The 20,550-nt window shown below is 52.5% G+C and overlaps 2 protein-coding genes across 2 annotated transcripts; both read right to left on the bottom strand.

Annotated features, from left to right (window-relative positions):
• Positions 1-6,885: 6,885 nt before the first annotated feature.
• On the bottom strand, positions 6,886-8,837 carry EAH_00044990 (Hsp20/alpha crystallin domain-containing protein, putative; the record flags this gene model as incomplete). Its single annotated transcript, XM_013391628.1, has 5 exons — positions 6,886-7,103; positions 7,454-7,682; positions 8,142-8,240; positions 8,348-8,482; positions 8,826-8,837. The coding sequence occupies 5 exons, from the start codon at positions 8,835-8,837 to the stop codon at positions 6,886-6,888; spliced, it is 693 nt and encodes a 230-aa protein (XP_013247082.1).
• A 1,681-nt stretch (positions 8,838-10,518) lies between these two features.
• Positions 10,519-19,040, bottom strand: EAH_00044980 (kinesin motor domain-containing protein, putative; the record flags this gene model as incomplete). The annotated part of the gene is made up of 9 exons (XM_013391627.1): positions 10,519-10,654; positions 10,883-13,839; positions 13,979-15,355; positions 15,741-15,768; positions 16,113-16,383; positions 16,619-16,905; positions 17,696-18,318; positions 18,481-18,556; positions 18,793-19,040. The coding sequence occupies 9 exons, from the start codon at positions 19,038-19,040 to the stop codon at positions 10,519-10,521; spliced, it is 6,003 nt and encodes a 2,000-aa protein (XP_013247081.1).
• Between the last annotated feature and the right edge of the window lie 1,510 nt (positions 19,041-20,550).

Below are 20,550 nucleotides of genomic sequence, written 5' to 3'. Positions count from 1 at the left end.
GTCATATCCCTCCGTATGGCTAAGGAAACCCGGTGGAAGGCTGCCTTCCGCTCCGTATTGGAGCTATTCGAATATATGGTTGTGCCATTTGAACCCAAGGGTGCACCAGCTACGTTTCAAGCTAATATCAACGCCTCCCTACAAACACTGATTAGGACAGGGCGTAATAGCCTAGCTTGTTGACGCCCTCCTACATAGTCCTGATCTCCCTAGCCACGCTAACCTCCTGCGACAAGGGCGATGAACAAGCAGAATGCAGAAAACTATTTCAGGGCAGAATATGGGCAGCTATCGGCCGACAAGAAATAGGAGAAGCGGTTGAAGAGAGATTTGTAGAGATCCGCTGAAGCACTCTGCAAGGGATCTGGGGAACACGAAAGGGGTATCACACAGGAAGGTAAAAGGCACTTTCACATAACGCTGAGATAAGTAGCCAGAGCCAGAGCGGACCTTCGCTCCCAGCTGTCCTGCATTCTAGACCAGCCGGCGTGGGCCGCCGCCCTCGGGCTATACTCGACAAATGAAAGCACATAAATGGGCCGAATGTTGGCTACAAGAGGTTCAGGCCGGCAGCTGGCAGGCTGACAGCTGGCAGGTCGACAGCTGGCAGGCCGACAGTATACCGCTCAAGCGTTTCATAATTGCAGATTTCAAGGATGGATTCCTTTAGCACGAAAAATGCAGCATGATCTTAATCGGTCGTGGGCGCATCTATGTACTCGACGCTGACAACCTGGCCGAACGAGCATCGCAGGCCATATATAACGGATATCGGCGGGACACACTGAGGTTTAAACTCTCCACAATGTCTATACGTAGGCCAAATAAATGCACTGAAACTGAGTAGAAAGCGCCTACGATCTGCCCCCTTGCTCCTGCCGCTCCGCGCACCCCTGTCGCACCTTGAGTGCGACAGTCAGGGGGGTGCGATGAGCGCGAGGGATGCACACCCCTGCTCCCCCGCTAAGCGACTTGAAATTCCCTCCGTTTCGCTGAAACGAAAGCGATGAGAGCATTTTCCTTGTATTGTTGAGCGGCGAAACTTTGAAAAGCGGCTTGAGGCTAATATCTCAGTAAGATGGCAATCAAGATGGTGGGGTCGCCCCGCGCGAAAAACAGAGGTGCTGGAGGGGACTGCTTCTCCCACCACATCTAGCAATTTTGCCTTCTCTTTCGATTTTAAGGGGAGTCTCGGTAGCACGGCAGCCTCCACCACACTTGCGGCCCAGGTCTCCCAGCGTGCGACGTTGTTTGAGACGCAATACCGCGACCACGGGCCCCTAGTCTTTCCGGAGTAGTGGGAGCTAGCTTTCTGGGAGGTTGTTCACAAGGAAGCGGCCCTGTGCCAAGCAGATGGCAACACTGCGGCCTTTGATCTTGGGATATTGCGTGAGTCCGAGCATCACCAGTTCCTCAGGAGATAACAGGACATTCCGAACAAGCTCAGACAACTAATCAACGCGCCAAACGATCACCGACTGCGCATCCTACGCGTGAACCTAGCCAAATCGCCGTGGATCCTATATCTGCGATGAACAAATGACCCTTGCCTCTCATCCATGACGTAGTCCCACTTTCTCCTCGGCCTCGGGGAAGGCCAGTATGTGATTCATTCCCTGCACAGGCTTCTTGAGCCCCCGCATATTATCCTTTCCCTGCCGAACTATAGAGTCTATCGGTACCTTCGCCCCTAGCCTCGCGTGGTGCTTGTACCTCTTAGATGACGGCCCTAAGATGGCTGCACCCTCTGCCGGCGGTATGCCCGCCACTTGCCTGGCGATTAAGTCATATCCCTTCTCTGCAGGGGTCCTCTGGCACAATTCTTTAGCGCGGGCCCCCCTGTGCCTCTCTGGGAAGTGGTGCGAGCTACCGGTAGCTCGCACCACTTCCCATTCACGTCGGTACGCCACGTAACCGACTGAAAATACCAAGCCACTCTATGGACAGTCAACCAATCGCGATGGGTATTTGCTCGTCGTCCATACCCAATTCACTCTCTCATTCGTCGTACGATTCGCTTCCTTCTGGGTCCCATCCATGGTTTCCGCATGGTATCTTTCCGTCGCGGAAGTGCATGTGAAGCAGTCTGAGACAAAGTGGATCTTCTTACAGAGCAATTTAACAACAGCCGCAAACGCGTGCTCAAAATAAGTGCGAGAGTTCTCGGGTTGTAATTTCCCGTGGCAGCCCCCAAATGTAGTGAACAGCCCTCAGCCGCGGCTGTTACTACGTGTTACCGTAGACTACACTACATAGGTGCATAATAAATATCTAACGCCAAACACGGCAAATGCCCCTTAAATGGCCCCAAGAGACCCAAACACGGATTCTATAACCGAAATCCCGTTCCAGTTGCTAAGTGTCCGTCTTTGCAATGGATGGTTCTGCCGAGTGTCTGAACCCCTAGTGCCGAATCTTCTCGGGCCATGGAGCCCCTGTAGTGGTCAGCTGGCCTACGCTGTCACTACGATATATCCCTAACCAGGCAGAATACGTGCACACAGTATATTCAGGCACCAAAACTAGAATTCTCGCTGCAACTACCAACTAACACACTCAAAAACCAAATATACGATTGAGTTCCCAATATCGTTCCTGAGAGAAAAGCCAGATAAATAGAACTGATCCCCGACCCTCGCCTAGGGCGTGGGCCAGGGTCGCAGCAACACTCTCGCACCCAGCCCCAAGCTGGTGCCGGCTGGCGACCACTCTGATCCTATGAAGCGGCTTCCCTATCTAAAAGTGTCCTAACCTCCCTTTCTCTGAAATACTCTACAATCTTCGTTCCTTTCCCTGATTTTAGGCCTCTAGAGGCCACACCAAAGCACCATTGTAGTGCCTGTGCACTACAGCCCCCATACTCTAGGAGCTGTAGGCACCTGCAGCCTAGTTGGCCAGTTTTGGTCTAAAGGCTCCTTATTAAATATTATATATTTTCTGTATTGTGCTTTTATCGCGAATTAGATAGCCAGAGGCTCAACGAAGAGCGCATTGTAGTGCCTGTGCACTCCACTGACCCCTAAGGCGGTCAGACTACAGTCAGTTCTCTTTGGACTCTCCTTTCAATGCATTTGATCAGTACTTGGGTTTAAGGTTTGTTAGTTGATTATTTAGTCTGTTTCAGAAGCAAATGGCTGAGTCCGGCGATAGGTATTGAGTGTGCGGATAAGCAGGTGCGTATAGGATAAAACGCAGTAACAGCCCTGGGTGATGTTCACTACACTAGCGGGAGCAGGGTAGCCGTCGTACCCGTGTGACAAAGGTCGCACTGCTTCATAGCCCACGGTTGAGGGAAAATGTACACATGCTAGCTAGTGCGAGCCACGTAAATGCTGCACAGTTGCCTACAGTTCTATTCCATGCACTAAAAGGGATCTTCAGTGTGCTCTGGGGTTCCATTACAGTAGGCTTTGAATTACACTAGTAACAACGCCTTACAAGCTGTTTCCTCTCCGTATTAGCCCAGGCCCTCTGCTGCTGCGCCCAGGTCACATAGGGGCTGGAGGGGAGCCCAGCTGCTGTTCGATTACTCCTAGTTTTTTTGACTCTACTGGAGCTACGCGGTTTCCTCTGCTAAAATCGAGGACTTCCCTTACGCTGGTTAAGGGGCAAGCGCGAGCTGCAAGCACCACGCCCACGTCTGGGCAGCCTCCTTTATATCAATGGTTAGTCGTGGAGCCAGAGGCGAGATATTTTCCCTAATAATTTTGCCAAAGGTTCATCCTGTTCTACCCCCCAAAAATAGATGTTGATCAAGATATGCCCTCCGGATGGGAAATGACCAACAGCCGGGAACGTCGTTTCGCTAGAACGGGCCCAGTATCTGCACCCATGTAACCAAAAATGTGTTTGCCAAACAGGGGTAAACGCCCCTGCTTTGCCCAAACGTCCACGTGAGACGCGCGACGCAATGAGAGGGCAGCGGGAGAACCGCTTGCTTCTCCGTGAGTGTATATTCGTCTTGAACGTGCACCCGAAGTGCAAAGCTTGCTATTACCCGCCCTTTTTCTGCAGAGGGGACGCAAAACAATGATGACTTAACCAAAGCAAGGCCATCGCTGTTCTGGAACGCCGAACACAAAATTTTAAAATAGGTAATAGTTAAGCAAAAAACAAAACGCTCGCCTCCAAAGCACATAGCCCCAATGCGACACGGATTTTTAGGTCTATCATTTCTCCAAATAGCCCTGCAGCAGATCAAGCAACAAACAATACAGCAAGCATGCTTCTGTTGCTGGTGATGATGCTGCAGTTGCTGGACGCTCCTTTTGCTGCTGGCAGCGGTGTTGCTGCTGCTGATGGTGCAGCTGCTGTGTTTGTGGGCATCAGCAGAATCAGCAAATGTATAACGGACTGAAGGTCTCCAAGGTGCTCTGCGGTCTAGATTTATCCTCGGGTAGGCAACGGAACCGGCTACAAAAAATTAAGAAAATAATCAACGGGGACTATCGAAAAAAGGCCAATTCGACCCCCTATGTAAGAAGAAGCTTCCAGACCCTCTAAGGAGTTGGAAGACCCTGCAAGACACCGCCTCTGAGTGCTCCGTAGGTACTGCCCCTGGCAATGCGGACTCTTTGGAGAAAATACTCTTCGAGGTAGAGCCCTAGGCCAGGAAACGCAGCAGGATTTCTACTTTGCTCTTCTGAATCCACCCGCCATGGCTCGACAATGCATGATTGCGTTTCCAGAGCAAAACATGAAGCAAAGCTATACCGCATAAGCAACTTAGTCCAAGCTTCGTCTGTCATTACAGGTGATCGCCGTCTCTGGTGTAGCGCTTAATCCGACTCCCCTTGCTGAGCTGAGTGATATTCGCAGCCGAGTTCTTGTCTGAGGAGCAAAAATAACGCGCATTAGCAAGGAATCGGGAATACTGAGAGATACGCGCAGTTGCCAAGCACACTGCGTGACCACGACAGTATATTCGGAGCCGAGTTCTTGTCTGAGGAGCAAAAATAACGCGCCTTAGACAGGAATCGGGAATACTGAGATACGCGCAGTTGCCAAGCACACTGCGTGACCACGACAGCATCGGGAGAAAGCTTCAGTGATCACCTTGGTTATACCCTTAATATACTTGACTCATATACGTGCTACATTGGCAGGCAAAGCCAGCAAACAACTTCTCCTCATCGAAAACTTTTTCATTATGTGTGTCACGGATTGATGATCGCATTGAGCAGCTGAATGGCTGTCACATAAGCAAGGTTAGAACTAATTTACGCCCGATCAGACCGCTTGGCCTGCCCTCTACTGTACCGCATATTTCTGCTCCATTTCTGTGAATCAGCGTGAGCTGCAGGAGACTATTTGGATTTTGTTGAGTTGTGGGCTTGCTGAGCGTGCATTACACCACTTTGCTACAGTAGGAGCTCTGCATTTAATACATCCGGCAAATCTTCCTACAACCTTGTGCACTTATGCTTCATCGGGTATTAATAGGTTGATATACCCCAAAACTGCTGCCTTCGTAAAACTGTTACAACGGAGTGTACTCACTTCCCCGCAGTTTCTAGCGGCGCCTCTGCATTGAGTCTTCTTGCTCACTTTTCCTTGGGAAGCAGACTGCTCTCCGTACAAGAGGACAATATTATTAGAGGAGGTGAGAGGATCACATTCGCATTGCTATTTCTGCACATGGCACTCAGTATTGGCGTCTGTCACCCGCAGCGTGAGACTCGGCGCATTCCTCAAGATGCATCTTGCATCTTGAGAAGTGCGACTACAAAGAAGCAGCGAGCTTCTTCTGCCTCCAAATCCCTGGCGCCGCCATGTCTGCAGATTAGAAAGGGTAAGCACTCTTCACGACTTGCCAGCCTGCCTGCTAGCTATTGGCGTCTGAGCGTCGTCCTGCACTAGTAGTTCCCTACCGAAATCCACTCCAAATCCTCCCAACACTAGTAGTTCCCTACCAAAATCCCTAAGTCCTCCCTTGAAAGGACTCCACCGCAACCAGTCAACCACCAACCCATGATCTAATGTTCCTAGGGATGTTCCTAGTGATACCCGCCCACTCTAACATACCAAAATGCTTCCCTACTTCTACCACTACTTCCATGTTCGACACTGCTGGACCTGCTGTTGATGCTCGCTCCCACAAAACATCTAGCATGTAGGTAATCCAGTATACACGCAGAATAGACTATTACACTACCTGCGTATCTGTTAAGTGCCTAAGCATCTGGGGTCACAAGCGCAACGCATGCGATGCGAGCAGTCCCCAACACCGTATCACTACCATCGCGGCATCTCGAGCTGCCATCCGCATGCGCAGATAATGAAAAATAGCTTCGTTTGCAAGGCAAGGAAAGGCAGAAATGCAATACTCATATAATTGTGCACGAAGCACCACCACCAGCACTCAGCTCCACATATCTACACGCAGCATAATGTGCTACAGCGGCCTTTACACCAACGCATACGCACACCCATGAATGTGCGAATGCGTGTTAACTGACTCATGCGCGCAGGCGCATGCGTCACATTAACACTGATGCAGCGCAAAGAAGACCCACACCCTGCGCCGCCAACGCGAAATACTTCCATGCATTGCATGCATGCAGCCATGCATGCATAGGCCCATACTATATTACAATGCGCTGCAGCATTCTGGTTCCTCCCACGTTATACTCACCACACAAGGAGCAGCGAGAGGGGCGTCTGCGTGCCTCTAACCGTCGTTATCTCGTTGCACGCACGGCACAAGCTGCATGCTGTCGCTTCCAAGCCCCTCCATTTGTCCTACTGCTTGTCCTCGCCCACTCCGTTGCCACTCCTCCATCATCCGCCACGCACAACCATCTACTCTCCCGTCCTTAGTTTGGTCTTCTGTCCTCACCTTGATGTACATCTGAAGCCATTGGTTTTTTGCTGCTGCCGCTGCCCTCATTCAATGCTAACTTTCTTTTTATCTCCCGCTGCCTTCTCGCTCGTTGAGATGCGAACGAAGAGAACTCCATCCTGCATCGATGCACTCACGGTGTCATCTATTGCGTTCGGGGGCAACTGAAACCGCCTGCAAAAGAAGCCAAAGTTCCTCTCGGCCACCAGGCACTTCATCTGCTCCCCGTACACCTCCTTTAGGTTTATCTTGGGCCGATTTCCTGAAAAAGTAGCAACACGGGCAGGAACAACTGTAGCAAAGAGAATGATAGCAGCTATAGTGACACCAGCAACACACCTGCATGAAGCAGCGTGCTCATGCACAATCGACGACGACTTCCGAAGGGCCCTTCGGTAAGCATAAACTCCAAGCCAGAAAGCGCAACACATGCATGCAAAACACGGCAAAGAACGAAAAGGCGAACTTGTTACCAGCTGCAACAGCAAAAGCAGCAACTGCATAGCAATTTCCGCAGCAGCAGCGGCAGCAGTGCCTGTCTTGCTGCACCAACTGCGGCAGAAGTCCCCGCAGCGGCAACCCAGCGAGCACAACAGCAGCACACGTGCTGACCTGAGACGCTGAGGCATCTGTTCTCCGTCTCTACACTAATATCGTCCTTCTTGAAACCCGGCAAGTCGAAGCCAAAGACCAGCTGATTCGCCTTCGCGTCAAATACAACATCGACTTGAGGCCTCAAATTGATCTTCTTTGCAGTCTCCGCATCGCATGCAACCTCGAACACTGTATTCGGCGCCGCCGTAAACGTGCCACCTTGGGTCACGGGGCACCAAAAACCCGCCTGCACAAGCACAAACCCGCAACCACAAATCGTCTACTCTTGGCATCTGCTGCGATTGCCAATAGGCGCCGCTCTGCCCAGAAACTGACCCCTTCCAGGCAAAAGATGGCAGAATACCCACTGCAGCCTCCCTAACGGCACGACACAAAAGGCCTCACCACCGTCTACAGAAACCTCCATTTGCGCTTGCACGTACACACATTTTTGAATACACAATTAGTGCATATATATTATATATATGCTAAACATACACCCACAGGACCGATTCAAGTTATGCAACGCATAACACGACAATCATAGAAGTCCACGCCCGAGGACTCCTCGTCACTCTTCCGTAACGCAGACAGGCAGCCAGCCACCAAATAAACTGCTAAAAGCGCGGCAAACTCTCCATACATATCATCGCGTGCTGGTATATATGCAGCTCAACTGCAGCTGATGCTGCTGCTTCAAGCTTACAGAGTACGTGTATGTCGAGGTGGTGGTGGTGGGGCCGCTGGCGATGAGGCGCTGAGGTGCCCGCTCCCTCAAGTATGACTTCACCTCATCCCACGTTGCCTGCATACATGACCACCAAAGCCTAAACCCCGAACCTAAACTACAACCCGTTGACCCTCACTGTGGCAGCCAGCAGTCATTCACGGGCGGTGGTGCCTCCGAAATACCTCTCCAGAATCAATCATCTGCTTCGTCCGCGGGTCGTTGACAAGCCTGTCCCGCGTGGTTTCAATGTATTTCCTTAGCTCCTCAACAGTCCCATACGTCTGGGTCTGTGGAGCTGAGTCGCGGGATTCCGCCTGCTGCTGTCACAAATCCCACCCCACAACAACGCAACGCGAGCCGTACACACACGCAGCACGTACGCTTTTGTTGAAGGCACATGTTATTCAGGCTACTACCAAAAGAAAGAAACACGTTCCACCCTTTCGCCTGTTCCGCGGCTGTATCATTGGGCCATCCGCCTACAAACTAGACCCCCGAACCCCCATTTATAGCCTCAGTGTCTAGCTGCTCGCCTTCCCCTGCCGTCTGATCCAAACACTCGTTTCTTCTGCCCCTTTGGCCCAAAAAACACCAATATGCGCCGTTCTTTGCGGAAACAAGCAAAAAGATACACATGAATGGCCGCCCTATAATCCTCACCTTCTCAGACATCGCCACAAAATAGCAACCAAACGAGAAATGCCAAACAGCAGGCTTTTTTCTTGAAAACGCAAATTCTGCACAGTGAATCTTCGCAGGCGGTCAGAACTCCACGGAATGATTAAATGCTGGATATGTTTGCCGCTGTGTGTTGCTGCCTTCCCTACTGCTTCCGTGTGCTGCAGGTGGCAGCCACCTCGTGGCTTACACTCGCCATAATACAGCGGCGCTTACTGCTTCTACACTTCCCATTTCCCCGTCCTTTTGACGCATTACCGAAAAAAAGAACACTTTGCTTTATATCTTCGATGCACACAAAAACATCCAACTTCTGTGCAGCGGCAGGCTCTCTCCAATGGCTCTCGTCACTTCGCTTCCCACCCAGCCTTGGGTTTCCCTGTTGGGGGATCAACGGAAAGTAAATCTTAGTTATTTCATTTAATTCAAGTTGCACTGCAGTAGGGAGTTTTCTTTAATCCAATATCAGAATTAAAGATACTTATATAATGGCTGCATTTCCTTCTGTTCTATATCGACTCTCTGCCGTGCATGGCAGCTTTAGGGTTATTGCTGTCGTTGCGTTTTTGCTCTTTTGGGGTGGAGACTGATGGAAATCGGTGCTGATGTGGAGAATTTGTAGGTATATTCTCTATAACCCTGTTTATATAATTCTAGCTGTTCCTCCCAAGATGCACGCGTGCCGCAGCTCAGCGCATTTCGCACACGGCAACCCAGTGGTCACCGGGCGGAAGGGCGATGCAGAAAGAGTGTTTAACGATGGGGAGGATAGACTTTGCAGGGTTTCACTCAGTTTATGAGGCATTACTGCTACTCTGACATATTTTCTCCTCGTAGATCATTTGTTTAGAAGGTTTGTCGGTTGGACGTGAAGGGTACCTTCCTGGATGAGCGGCTGTGACGCATGGGCTGATACTCACTTTTTTTTGAATATTTAGACGCCCCGCACTTTCCCGCATCAACTAGGAGCTCCCCTATTTGTTTGTTCTGCCTCCTCGTTGTCTCGGTTCAGTTTGTGCTTACTCAGCAAGTCTGGCGAGTGACGAGCAGCGTACTGCATGTACAGGTGTTGCAGCGTGCAGGCCTTTGCACTACGTGTTCATTGTTGTATCGTTGCCTGAGCGCATTCCTGTAGAATAATTGAAATCAACACTTTCTTCAACTTACTATAGCGGGTACCCTGCAATACCCAAAGCCGAGTGGCCGGTAGGCAGACTCCCCCCATATTTCACTTCAAGGCTTTCGTTTAAGAGACGGACGGAGAGGCTTGAACGCCCTTCATTCCTGTTCTCCTGGCACAGCGCGTCATCTCCCTGACGCAATTTCTCTACCTACAATGTACATGTTCCCCAAGGCCTAAATATCTGCCATGCACGTGGGCAAAACTAGGGAGTATTCTGGGTTCGTGCATCCTAAAGCCTACACCCAAATCACCAGCGAAGTATATTGATTTCCCAGCTAGTGAGCTATTAAAGGCCGAGGCATCCAGACGGGAAGGTCTATCTCCTTGACCGTAATCCCTCCACCTAAGTTACTGAATCTCAAGCCCTAGAAAGGAACAGCAGGCGTATTCGGGGTGCCTCCCCCTGATCCTCATCGTCTAATAGAGGAGCGGCACTTCATCTATCGGGAGCATAGATGTAGCGCTTAAGGTATAATCCCTGTAAACTCAACCTTACTGTCCCCCCACACCACAGGAAATGCTGAGTTCGCAGCTGTGCGGGTCCCCCCCTTGCTCTCCCTGGGGCTTGGCCGCTGCACAAGTCGGGGGGGCGGTTGCCTTCCTGTTGCTTGCGCGAGAAACACTCCTCCTGAAACGGTCGAAACAACATTGAACAGAGGCAGGCAGTAGCGGAGAGCGATCAACGCAGCATTAGTGGTAGCGGCAGCAACTGCATCAAGTGCAGCAGCCACAGGGGATGCAACATCGGCAGTACCATGTAGCAGCAGCAACAGTAACATTCTTCAACAGTAGCCGCACCCAGGAACATTAGCAACAACGTCCAGCAGCAGCAGCAATAGCGGCGAGAGCAGCTCACCTTCTTCTGAAGGGGCAGGGAGGAAGCCCCGCAAGGGTTTGTCCTGGAGGCATATTGGGCCTCCTACGATAGCAGCGTCCGACCCTCGCATTGAGAACCGCCAAGCAATCATCAAAACAATTCGCATCTCCGTCTTCCTCGATGCTTGCAGTGCGCACCATCGTCACCGGATCCCCACGCGACGGATGCTCACGGAAAGAGGCAGCAGCAGCAGCTGCTCCACTGCTGCTGCTGCGAACTTCAGAAGACCCATGAGCTGGAGCGTGCGGTGGCCCTACAGAAGAGCTCCGCGGGCACCTGGAGGGCCCCCTTGAGTGCCCCGTTGGGGTAGGGCCTGAGGAAGCTAATTGCGGGGCCCGTGCCCCGTACGGCATTGCGGGGCCCTGCGACCCCAAAACAGACAGAGTTGGTGGGTAGGCATAGTAAGGTGAGGGGCCCTGAGGACGCAAGGTGGGTTGGGGTGTTGTTTCTTCTTGGGAGCCCCCAGGGAAGAAGATAGGCTGCATCTGTGCCTGTTCCGGTACCACAGTAGAGGGCTGGCAGCAGACGGACACAGGAGAAGGCCCTGCGTAGGGATTTGCTGCTTCAGCTGCTGCAGCAGACGGCACTGTACCTTCTCCTCCAAAGACCTTTGCGCAGTAAGCCCCGCTATTGGAAGAGGGGCCGCCTGCTTGGAGGAGCTCCGCGGGGCCCACCGAAGCCAAGGGAATGTTGAGGGGCTGCTCTGGGGGGTATACGGTCCTGCTTTTCTCTTTGCCGAGCGCGAAATCTGTGGCAATGCCTTCGCGACTTCTTTTGACAACATTTACAATTCTCGCAGGCAAATAAGGGAGCAGGGGTGTCCCAGGGAACCCCGGGACCCAGCGGATTGCCCTGGGACTGCACGTAGGTTGGACTCCGCAGAGGCCATTGAAAGACGCGGGAGCCCAAGATACAGAGGGGCCAAAAGGTGCGCTAGAGGGGGGCCCGTTCAGGGGTCCCTCGCAACTGCTGCTGGGGGGAACAGGCGAGTGCAGGACCTGAACATGTGGTGTGGCAGGGGGGAACGCAGGATGCGCCGTACCCGGAGAAGCCACTTGGAGGGGAGGGCAGCCCCTGGAGGGGGTCCCTTCCCTGTGGGGGGCGCCGAAACTGCCTGACGACCCTCGAGAAGGCAGGTTCCCTGTCTGTGGATGGTTGGGGTCCCTCAGAGATCCGGGGGACCCCTCAGAATGACCACCCCTCAAAGAAAGAGCAGCAGCAGAGAGGCTGGGTAGGGACTCAACTTCACCACTTGGTGCATGCGACGGGGGCGCCGAAACACTCCACGTTCTGGTGTCTTGCATTCGTGATCCGGTTAGCTGCTGCTGCACGTGCTGCTGCTGATGCTCTTGCTGTTGCTGCTGGTGGTGCTGCAGTTGCTGTTGCTGGGGCAGTCGCTGTTGCATGTGCTGTTGTCCGCTCTGACTGCGTTGTGGATCATTGGGTGCAAAAGTAGCAGCACCATGCAGGGCGGTCCCTCTTCCGACAGAGGAGCTGAGGTCCCTCTCTCTTGCTGCAGCGGCTGCTGCCGCAGCAGCAGGTCCTGCTGCACCAGTTTCTGGAACAGGCTGCTCGCTTCTGGGGACGGTCTTCGCTTGATTGTCTACCCTTTCCCTTTCTCCTCTTTCTGTGGGAGCAGCTGAACTCAGGGAGGAGGGAAGGCCCCCTGAGGAATTGCTGGTGTCGCAACCGCCGCAAAATAGAGTCGCCTGGCCCTTGACCTGCAGCTCGTAATTTTGGGGCCTCAGGCGGGCCCCCGAGACACCCGCAGTCGAGGGGACAAAGATGGGCGCCCTCAGTTGCCCGGGAAGGCCAGCAAATTGAGGTGTACGTACAGCGTGGGGCGCTGGCATTTTGGGGACTGTATTTGCTGTTGGAGGCACACGCGAGGCTGGGAGTGAGCTTGCAGGTTGGCGTGGGTGGGTCGCCCGGGTGTCTCGTTGGGGGCCCTTTTCTGGGCCAGGGTCCCCCAGCAACTCGCGTGCAGGCGTCCTCGTCTGATGAGCAAGAGGGCCCTGTGCTCTTGTCTTTCCCCGAAGATACGTAGAAGACACAGAGGCAGAAGCAGGGGAACGCCCCCTCCGCGTCCAGGGCCTCAGGGAACTCTGCAGCAGTAAATCGCTCTTGCTATCTGTTGGCCTGTAGCGCCTCCTCGGCTCCTCTGGCAGACAGTAGCTGCTGCCTTCCTCCTCCTCTGCTGCTTCTCTTGCATCCGCTGCTGTAGTACGAGCTGATGGTGCTTCTGTAGCAGCACGACGGGCAGGGACTTCCCAGGAGGCCCCACCCTTTGAAGCCCTGAAGTGTGGCAGTCGGCGGTCAGCTTCAGTCAAATGAGGTTCCCTTGGGCGACCCCTGGAGTTGCCCTGCATCTGCACAGCCGGAGCTGTCTGCGGGTATTCAGGGGCCCCCATCTGCATGCAGGTCGTCGGGTGCTCCTTGCAGGTGACCGCAGAAGAAGTAGTGCCTGGGGGGCCCCAAGGGCCTGGAGGTACTGCACAAGGCATTTCAACAAGCTGAAGATACGCCTGCTGAGGCTGGGGGGCTCCCTGATGAGCTGGGTGGCCCCAGCACGGAGAGACAGCGTTAGCAGGGGACAGGGGGACGTGGGCATGCACGCAGTATAGGTTGCATCCAGAGCCCCCTGCACCGCAAGACATGGTCCGGGGGCCCTCTGGAAGCCCATCTTGAGCCCGCGCAACTTGCGCGCAGCGCTGCTGCACGGGGCTCCTCCCTGTGGGGTTCAGGGGCCCCTCAGAAGAGCCCTCACGGGCGCTTCTGTCACGAGGAGACAAGCGGGGGCTGCTGCTGCAGATATGATTTGAAAGAATGGGCGGCGAAGGGCTGGGCCCCCTCTTAGGGGAAGTAGATATGCCGAGCTGGGGGGGCCCCCAAATCTTGTCAGTTGGACTCTCCTGGATGAGGCTCATCACTTCGTTCTGCACACAGCAGCAGCAGCAGGATATTGGATCACACGTCTGTTCCAGACAGCCAGGTGAGTATGAAGAAGCCCATGTACCCATGCTGCATGCATTGAATGCACAACTTGAGATGGCGTCTTGAAGACTTCTGACTCACCCGAAGCGCCGAGGCCTCCCTCAAGAGCTTTTTCCTGCTCTCTTCTGATCTCTCCGGTTTCCGGCCGACCCTGCTGCTATCTTCCTTGTCATTAGATGCGCTACTGCTGCTGCTGGTGTGGCGGGGGGCCGTTGCTGTTGAAGGGCGGCCTTTGGAACCCACCTCGAGGGGATCGTCTCCGTTCCCTTCCTTTTGTGTGTTGAATCGTGGGGTGAAACAGTTTGCGTTGTTCTGGCGCTTCTCGTGCTTTTCTTCCTCCGCGGTGGAGTGTGAAGCTAACTGCTGCTGTTGCTGCCTTGCGGGGGAGGCCCTCCCGTGGGGCCCCTGAAAAAGAGGAGGTTCTGCCTTCAGCCTCAGTTGAACTTTGAAAAAGAGCCTTGTGTGCTGTGCCTCGCCCTCCCTTTCCTTTGCATCTTCTGTCTCTGAGTAAAGAGGTGTTGGAAGAGGAGAGACATCTCGTGGGTACACCACAAGGGCTTCAGAGATACTCAGGGGAGGCGGATGCCAAACAGTAGGCTGCTGCGGCCCCATGACGCCCGGCAAGTCCTCTTCTGGTGTACCGATACCTAAGGCTTCATTCAACTCAGGCTCCGTGTCCCCGTTTTCACGGAACCCTCCTGCTGGTGCTGCTGCTGCCGCTTCTCCGGCTATTGCTGTTGCTGTCTCTGGTGAAGCGAAGGCGTTAGGACTCAGAAGTGCGGGGCCCTCATTAAGATGGGGAGAAGGTTCCGCAGCAGGCGGATCGGGTGAGTTCCCTTCTTGGGGGGCCCTTTCCTCGGGGCCCCTTTCCTCGGGGCCTGGATTCTCGGGGCTCCCTCGCTCGGGGACCCCTTCATTGCCGCTGGGGGGCCTTTTTGTCTCGTTTGTTTGTGGTGTATTTACAGCAGGAGAGGGGCCCTCCCTTTTTTCATTGCTGAACAAACGGCGAACAGCTGCGCAACTGAAGCCTTCCCGGGGGTACGGGGGCCCCTCCCCAGCGTAGGGGGGCCCCTCTTCTATATCATCGGTGCCGAAGTGAAGGGCTGTGAGGTTAATAGGGTCACCATTTGTTGCTGCTGCTGTTGCTGCTGCTGTTGCTGGTGTTCCGGATAAGCTAAGGTGAATAGGCACCTCGGCAATAGGGCTGAACTCCGTGGGTTTGTCTTTCGTTTTGAGGGAGAGGGGAGGAACGTTTAAAGGTGCATGCTTTGCTTTGCTGCTTTTGGGTGCCCTGAAGGGCTCTACAGAAGGCACTTGCAATTGAAAAGGGAGTTCTTCTTCAGCCAAAGCAAAACGCATAAAGCGGCTGCTGCCTTGAAGGCGCTCCAGCATGCGGCACAAACGACCTACGCGAGACCCCTCCAGAAGTCGCCAGTCTGCCCCGCCGCCCAAGAGGATCTGCAGGCCCAACCACAAACCCTAAGCCCTAATCCCTAAACCCTAGACCCTAATGTGCAGACCATAGGTATTAAATTCCAATCCATGAACTCTTAAGCTTTCTTCTTGCAACCAGCCCGACAGGCTTAACCAATAGGGAGCAAACCCCCAAGCAGCTGACGGCAGGCCGTCAGCCTAAACCGTAAACCCTAAACCCTACACCGCTAAAGCTGCTTGCCTTGGCTTGGAGATGTCTGATTCTCTCGCGCGTTTCGCCAACAGCCCGCAATCTCTCTTCGGTAGTTGGGAGCCACCATTCGTTTTGCCTCTGAAACCGCAGCAGCTGCTTCTGCTGTTTCCGCAACAAGGAGACACCGAGAAAGAGCGATTCACTTTCTCTCAGTACCGAACGGTGAAGAGAGAACAGGCGGGACCTGACCAACCACAAAAAAATGTTTGGCTGTTACGGAGGATTTAGGAGTTTGGGGTTTGCTTTGTTCAAGACAGCGCAAACGCCAATAAAACCCTCTTGGAACTTAAGAGAAAGGCACAATACAGGCGCCGAGGGCCCCCTTCAATACGAGGCCCTCCAACAGGAAAAACAAACAAAACCTTGCAGCTGCAGCAACAGGCGCGGCAGCAGGGTCAGCAGCAACAGCAAGCACAGCAGCAGGAGTAGAGTTACAGTTCTTGGCACAGCGGCAGGTGCAACAGCAGCAGCAGGAGCATTCTCAGGAGCAGTAGAATGCAGTGGACAGGTGCAGACTTGCATGCATACTTGTGGGGAGGCAGGAACTGTCTTTCAATTCTTCTGCGGATGCCGGAAACTGCGCTGGCGAGGCGAAGGACGGCGAGAGAAGGTGCGAGAGACTCTCGGGAGGGGCAGAGAGTAGCCAGCAGTAGTAGAAAGCCGGGAGCCTCAAGGGGGCCCCTCAAAAGAGTTGTTGCTGCGGACGCCCCCCATGCAAATGAATCCAAAGAAGCAGGGGACTCCGATAGACGCAGCAGACACTCTGTCAGATAAAACAAACTCCTGTTAACCGAACTTCCTGAGCCAACAACCACCGCATATGCACACATACCCCATTCCCGTCGTATCTTATTATCCTGCTGCAGCTGCTGCTGCCGCTGCTGCAGATCCTTATCTTGCTGCCGTAAGTGCCACAGCCGCTGCTACAGATGCACAAGCTACTAGCGCAGATGCTAGAGACGCAGGTATTGGCGCTCGTAGAGGGGATGCTGTGGTACAAAGAGTACAGAAAAAGCCAAACACAACAAACAAACCTGAAGGCTGGTTCAAGAGTGTCTCTACTCCGGCGGCCTCGAAGAAAGTAATATCTGCCTTTAGGATTGAAACTGACTCCTTGGGAGAGGAAGCCTCAGTCTGTCTCCCTTCGTCTACTGGCCTTGCCCTTGCCCCTCTCCCCTCTGCTGCTCTTGCTGCTGCTGCTGCTGCAGGGGAGTGCTGGGGGCAAAGGAGACAACACGCTCGCTCCACAGACAGTCTGAGGAGACAGTTGGTCCCCTCACTGCCCAAGACAGCGTCTCTTGCCTTCTTGAATGCGACAGCCCTGATGCACAACCAAACAAACAACCAATAATATAGCTATTAATAAATACAGAAATTCAGAAATAAATAAACTAATATCAAAGACAAAACAGACTAGACGGAAGAAATTGCAGGCGCCTCGGTTTTATCCCTGACATTTTATACAAACGGCAAAAACCGAAACGGAACCATGGCAGAGAAGCAGACAAAAGACAGAGACAGCAACAGCCACAGACAGAAAAGACAGACAAAGATAAGAACAAATGCAAAGGAAAATTTCGAGACAAAAAGACATGCAAAGAAAAAGAAAACGACACGGACAAAGACAAAACCACAGGACAGAGGCAGATACTGGGACCTACAGAGGAGAGACAGGCAAAAGCAAAGACAAAGGTAACGGACAGAGGTGGAGACAAGCAAAGCGGCTAGGGCCGAGACAGAAAAGACAGAGAAAAAGACAGGTACAGACGACGAAGTACAGAAACAGACACGCAGGTGAACGGGTGACACATAGGATAGGCGATTAAAAAAATCTGGATGGAGACCGGAGAAGAGGCTGAAGTACACGAGAAACGGCGACAGAGAGCCAACGGCAAAAATGCTCTGTTTGTGTGCCTTGGGGGCAGCAACCGATCGCCTTCCCGCTTCAAGAAAGATAAGAGACAGACATTTTGTCTCCTTTTGCTTTTTTCTCGTTGCGGTGTTTGTTTGTGGTTTTTGTTCTTCTCTCTATGCGTGGGGTTTTCTTTGTGTTTTTCTTTGTGTACAGCACTTAGGGTTGTGGGGCATAGTGCGTATCATTATCCCCTTACCTTGCCACGAGGTGCACGGCTTCTTCGAGTGTGTGTACATCTGCTTCTTTAACAGGACTATGTGTCTCTCCGTTGCTATCTCCTTTTCTCTCCGAATCTCTTGTACACACGGGTGGAATCCGCTGCCCAGGCCAATAATGCCCCTCACAGCCCCGCAGCAAATCCCCCACATCTTCCCCTCGAATCTCCACAAAAGAAATACGCACGCTAAACTCACCACCCAGCACGCCTGCCTCTTCGCAGGGACAATTACAAGAACCCTTGGACGGGCCCCCAGAAGATTCCCCAGAAGGCTTCCTAGAAGGGCCCCCGGAGGGGCCCCCAGAAGGGCCTTCAGGAGGGCCCTCAGAGGGGCTCCCACGAAGAGTCCCCAAGGGTCTGTTGTTGGTGCCCGTGGGAGATTTCTGGGGGGCTCCTAAGAGGCCCCCTGTCCAAGTGGCGTCAGCAGCACAAGAGGGTATGTGCTTTGCAGATGCGGAGGTGGGGTTGTTGTACGAGGCGATATGTGAAAAGAGATCGGAAAGAGCAGAAAATATTAATCCTGGAGACTGATGGGATCCGAAAAGAGAATGCGATTTGCCACTAGCAGAAGTGCCGCAGGCTATCACCAAACTGCTTATTCCCTGCTCACAAGCCCAGGCCAATAGCAACAGCAGCAGCAGCAAAGAGGCGTTGACTGTATGGAGTGCCAGGCCTGAGTTGCTAGAGACACGGGGACACTGGCGAGTGGAAAAGATTTGGAGAAACAACTCTTGAAGGTTTAGGCTTTAGGGTTTGCGCCTGACTTCTGTTGATGAGAGCACAAGAGGCTGGAGGGTGTTCACATACAGAGCCGTGTTGCCCGCATTCGCATCAAAAACCCTACAGACGCACAACAATGCAGAAATGTCAGTGTATATACAAACATATATATATTTACGTATGCATATGTACATATATATATACATATTTATATGCACCCTCGTCTCTGTCGTACACTAAAAACAAAAACAAGCTAGGGGGACCCAAGGAAACGAGGGCGAAGCGCTTTCTGGAGGCGCCTTCTCGGAATTCCTGTTGAAGGAGTGTTTGGGCGACGGTTTAGGGTTTATACGCACTCCCCGCTGACACCGAAGGAAGTAGAGGGGGCTGACGTGGGGCTAGCAGGAGATGCATTTGCTTTTTCTTTTGCCGCTCCCGGAAGAGCAACTGAAATGCAGTTCTTTGAAACAACAGAATACAAGGGGCCCCCAACTGCAGCAGCAGCAGCAGAGATAGTAGGGGGGCGCAGGCGAATGGAAACCTGTGCCTGAGCGAAGGTGGAAGGTACTTCAGTGGGGAAACGAGAAGAAGCTAAGCCAGTCATCCTGGTTGTTGCTGCTGCGGACACTCATCATACAGCTGCTGCTCCCCCTCAAGCTGGTCCTGCTGCTGTTGCTGCTACTTCTGCTCTTATTGCGGCCGTTGAAGATGGTGGTACTGCTACTGCTGATGATGATGTTGGAGCTGCTGGTGTTCTGGCTGCTAGGGGTGGTGATGCTACGGCGGCTGAGAGTCCAACGACTGCTGCAGGTACCGTTAGTGTTGCTGTTGTTGTTACTGCTGCTTCGTCGGCAACCAAAACTGCGGCGGAATTCCCCCCAAAAGAGGATTTGCCTAAGGAAGGGACCCTGAACCTCTTCCAGAAAGAAGCTCTAGGCCGGCAGGTTGACCCTATGTCTCGTTGTTTTTGTTATTTGTTTGTCGAGCTGTCCGTTGTTCTTTATACAGCCCCAAGAGGAGCTTCCGATTTGCAACGGGCCATCTAATGGTCTTCATTTGATGGCCCTCTGCCAATCGGAAGCTCCTCCTTGGGCGAGATGCCGAGGAAGTTGAAGCAAATTTTGGGGTTATTAATGAAATTAAAATAAAATAATTCGTATTTAAACACATAAATGAAACCGTATTACGGCAAAGGACAGAGCAGGGGGGGCCTCACAGACAAACTGCTCAGACCGCCACGGGCCTCGGCAGCACCAGCAGACCCAGCAGGCGCAGGGGCAGGTTTATGATCCTCAGATAGTAACTGCAGTATTGCAACAGCTGAGCTATTCAAATAAATATAAAATTCATTTAGCTTAATTTCGCTAATATTTATTGCAAAACAGAACTGAACCGCGCGCTCTTGCCGTGTGTTTTTCCTCACGTGCACCTGAACCCCTCCCGCCCGGTGGTCTGGGCGCTCGTGTGCCAATTTCAGTCGTTATAGCTGCAGAAATCACAATTTCAAAATCATTTCAAAACCTTAACAATTTTTAACACACAAATAACCCTATTAATCTCCCTTCACTGGGAAATGACGCTCGCCAGTGAATGTAGGTCCTCCTCCTCTCCGTTGGACACAACTAAGTAGAAAATAATAATTTTCACTTTTCTTTGCGCAGTTCCAGGAGAGAAAGAGTGAAACAACTACCTCGAGCAACTACGCTTACTTTTTCTAAGTCTCGAGACCTCTTCAAGTTCTTCAGGTTGCTGTTTGGATACCGCCGCTCTACGCGCGATTGAAAGCTGAAATATGCAGCTTAACGTGCTTTTTGGCAATAATGTTCACGATCACTATACTGATAAAGTACCTGAAGGATACTGTTGCAGAGAGTAAACCAAATATGTCGAGGGTGCTGCCGGCGCATGCAGATGAATGTAACAGCGGGAGCGCTCTAAGGCGTGCAGGTTTGCCTTACCAATACCAGTACTAGTACGCGTTAATGGGCACAAAAGCCCCCTTTTTTCTTTCGTGTATATGTGCAAATGTATATGTTTCGGCTTATTTACATATTACGCATATATATATGTATACAAGCATATAATATATATATATATATATATATATATATATA

The sequence above is a fragment of the Eimeria acervulina genome, genomic scaffold (assembly GCF_000499425.1).
Source record: "Eimeria acervulina Houghton genomic scaffold, Eah_scaff631, whole genome shotgun sequence".
In the NCBI taxonomy this organism is placed as follows: Eukaryota; Apicomplexa; class Conoidasida; order Eucoccidiorida; family Eimeriidae; genus Eimeria; species Eimeria acervulina.
Note: the sequence above shows the minus strand (reverse complement) of the source record. Positions and strands in the feature narration are given on the sequence as shown.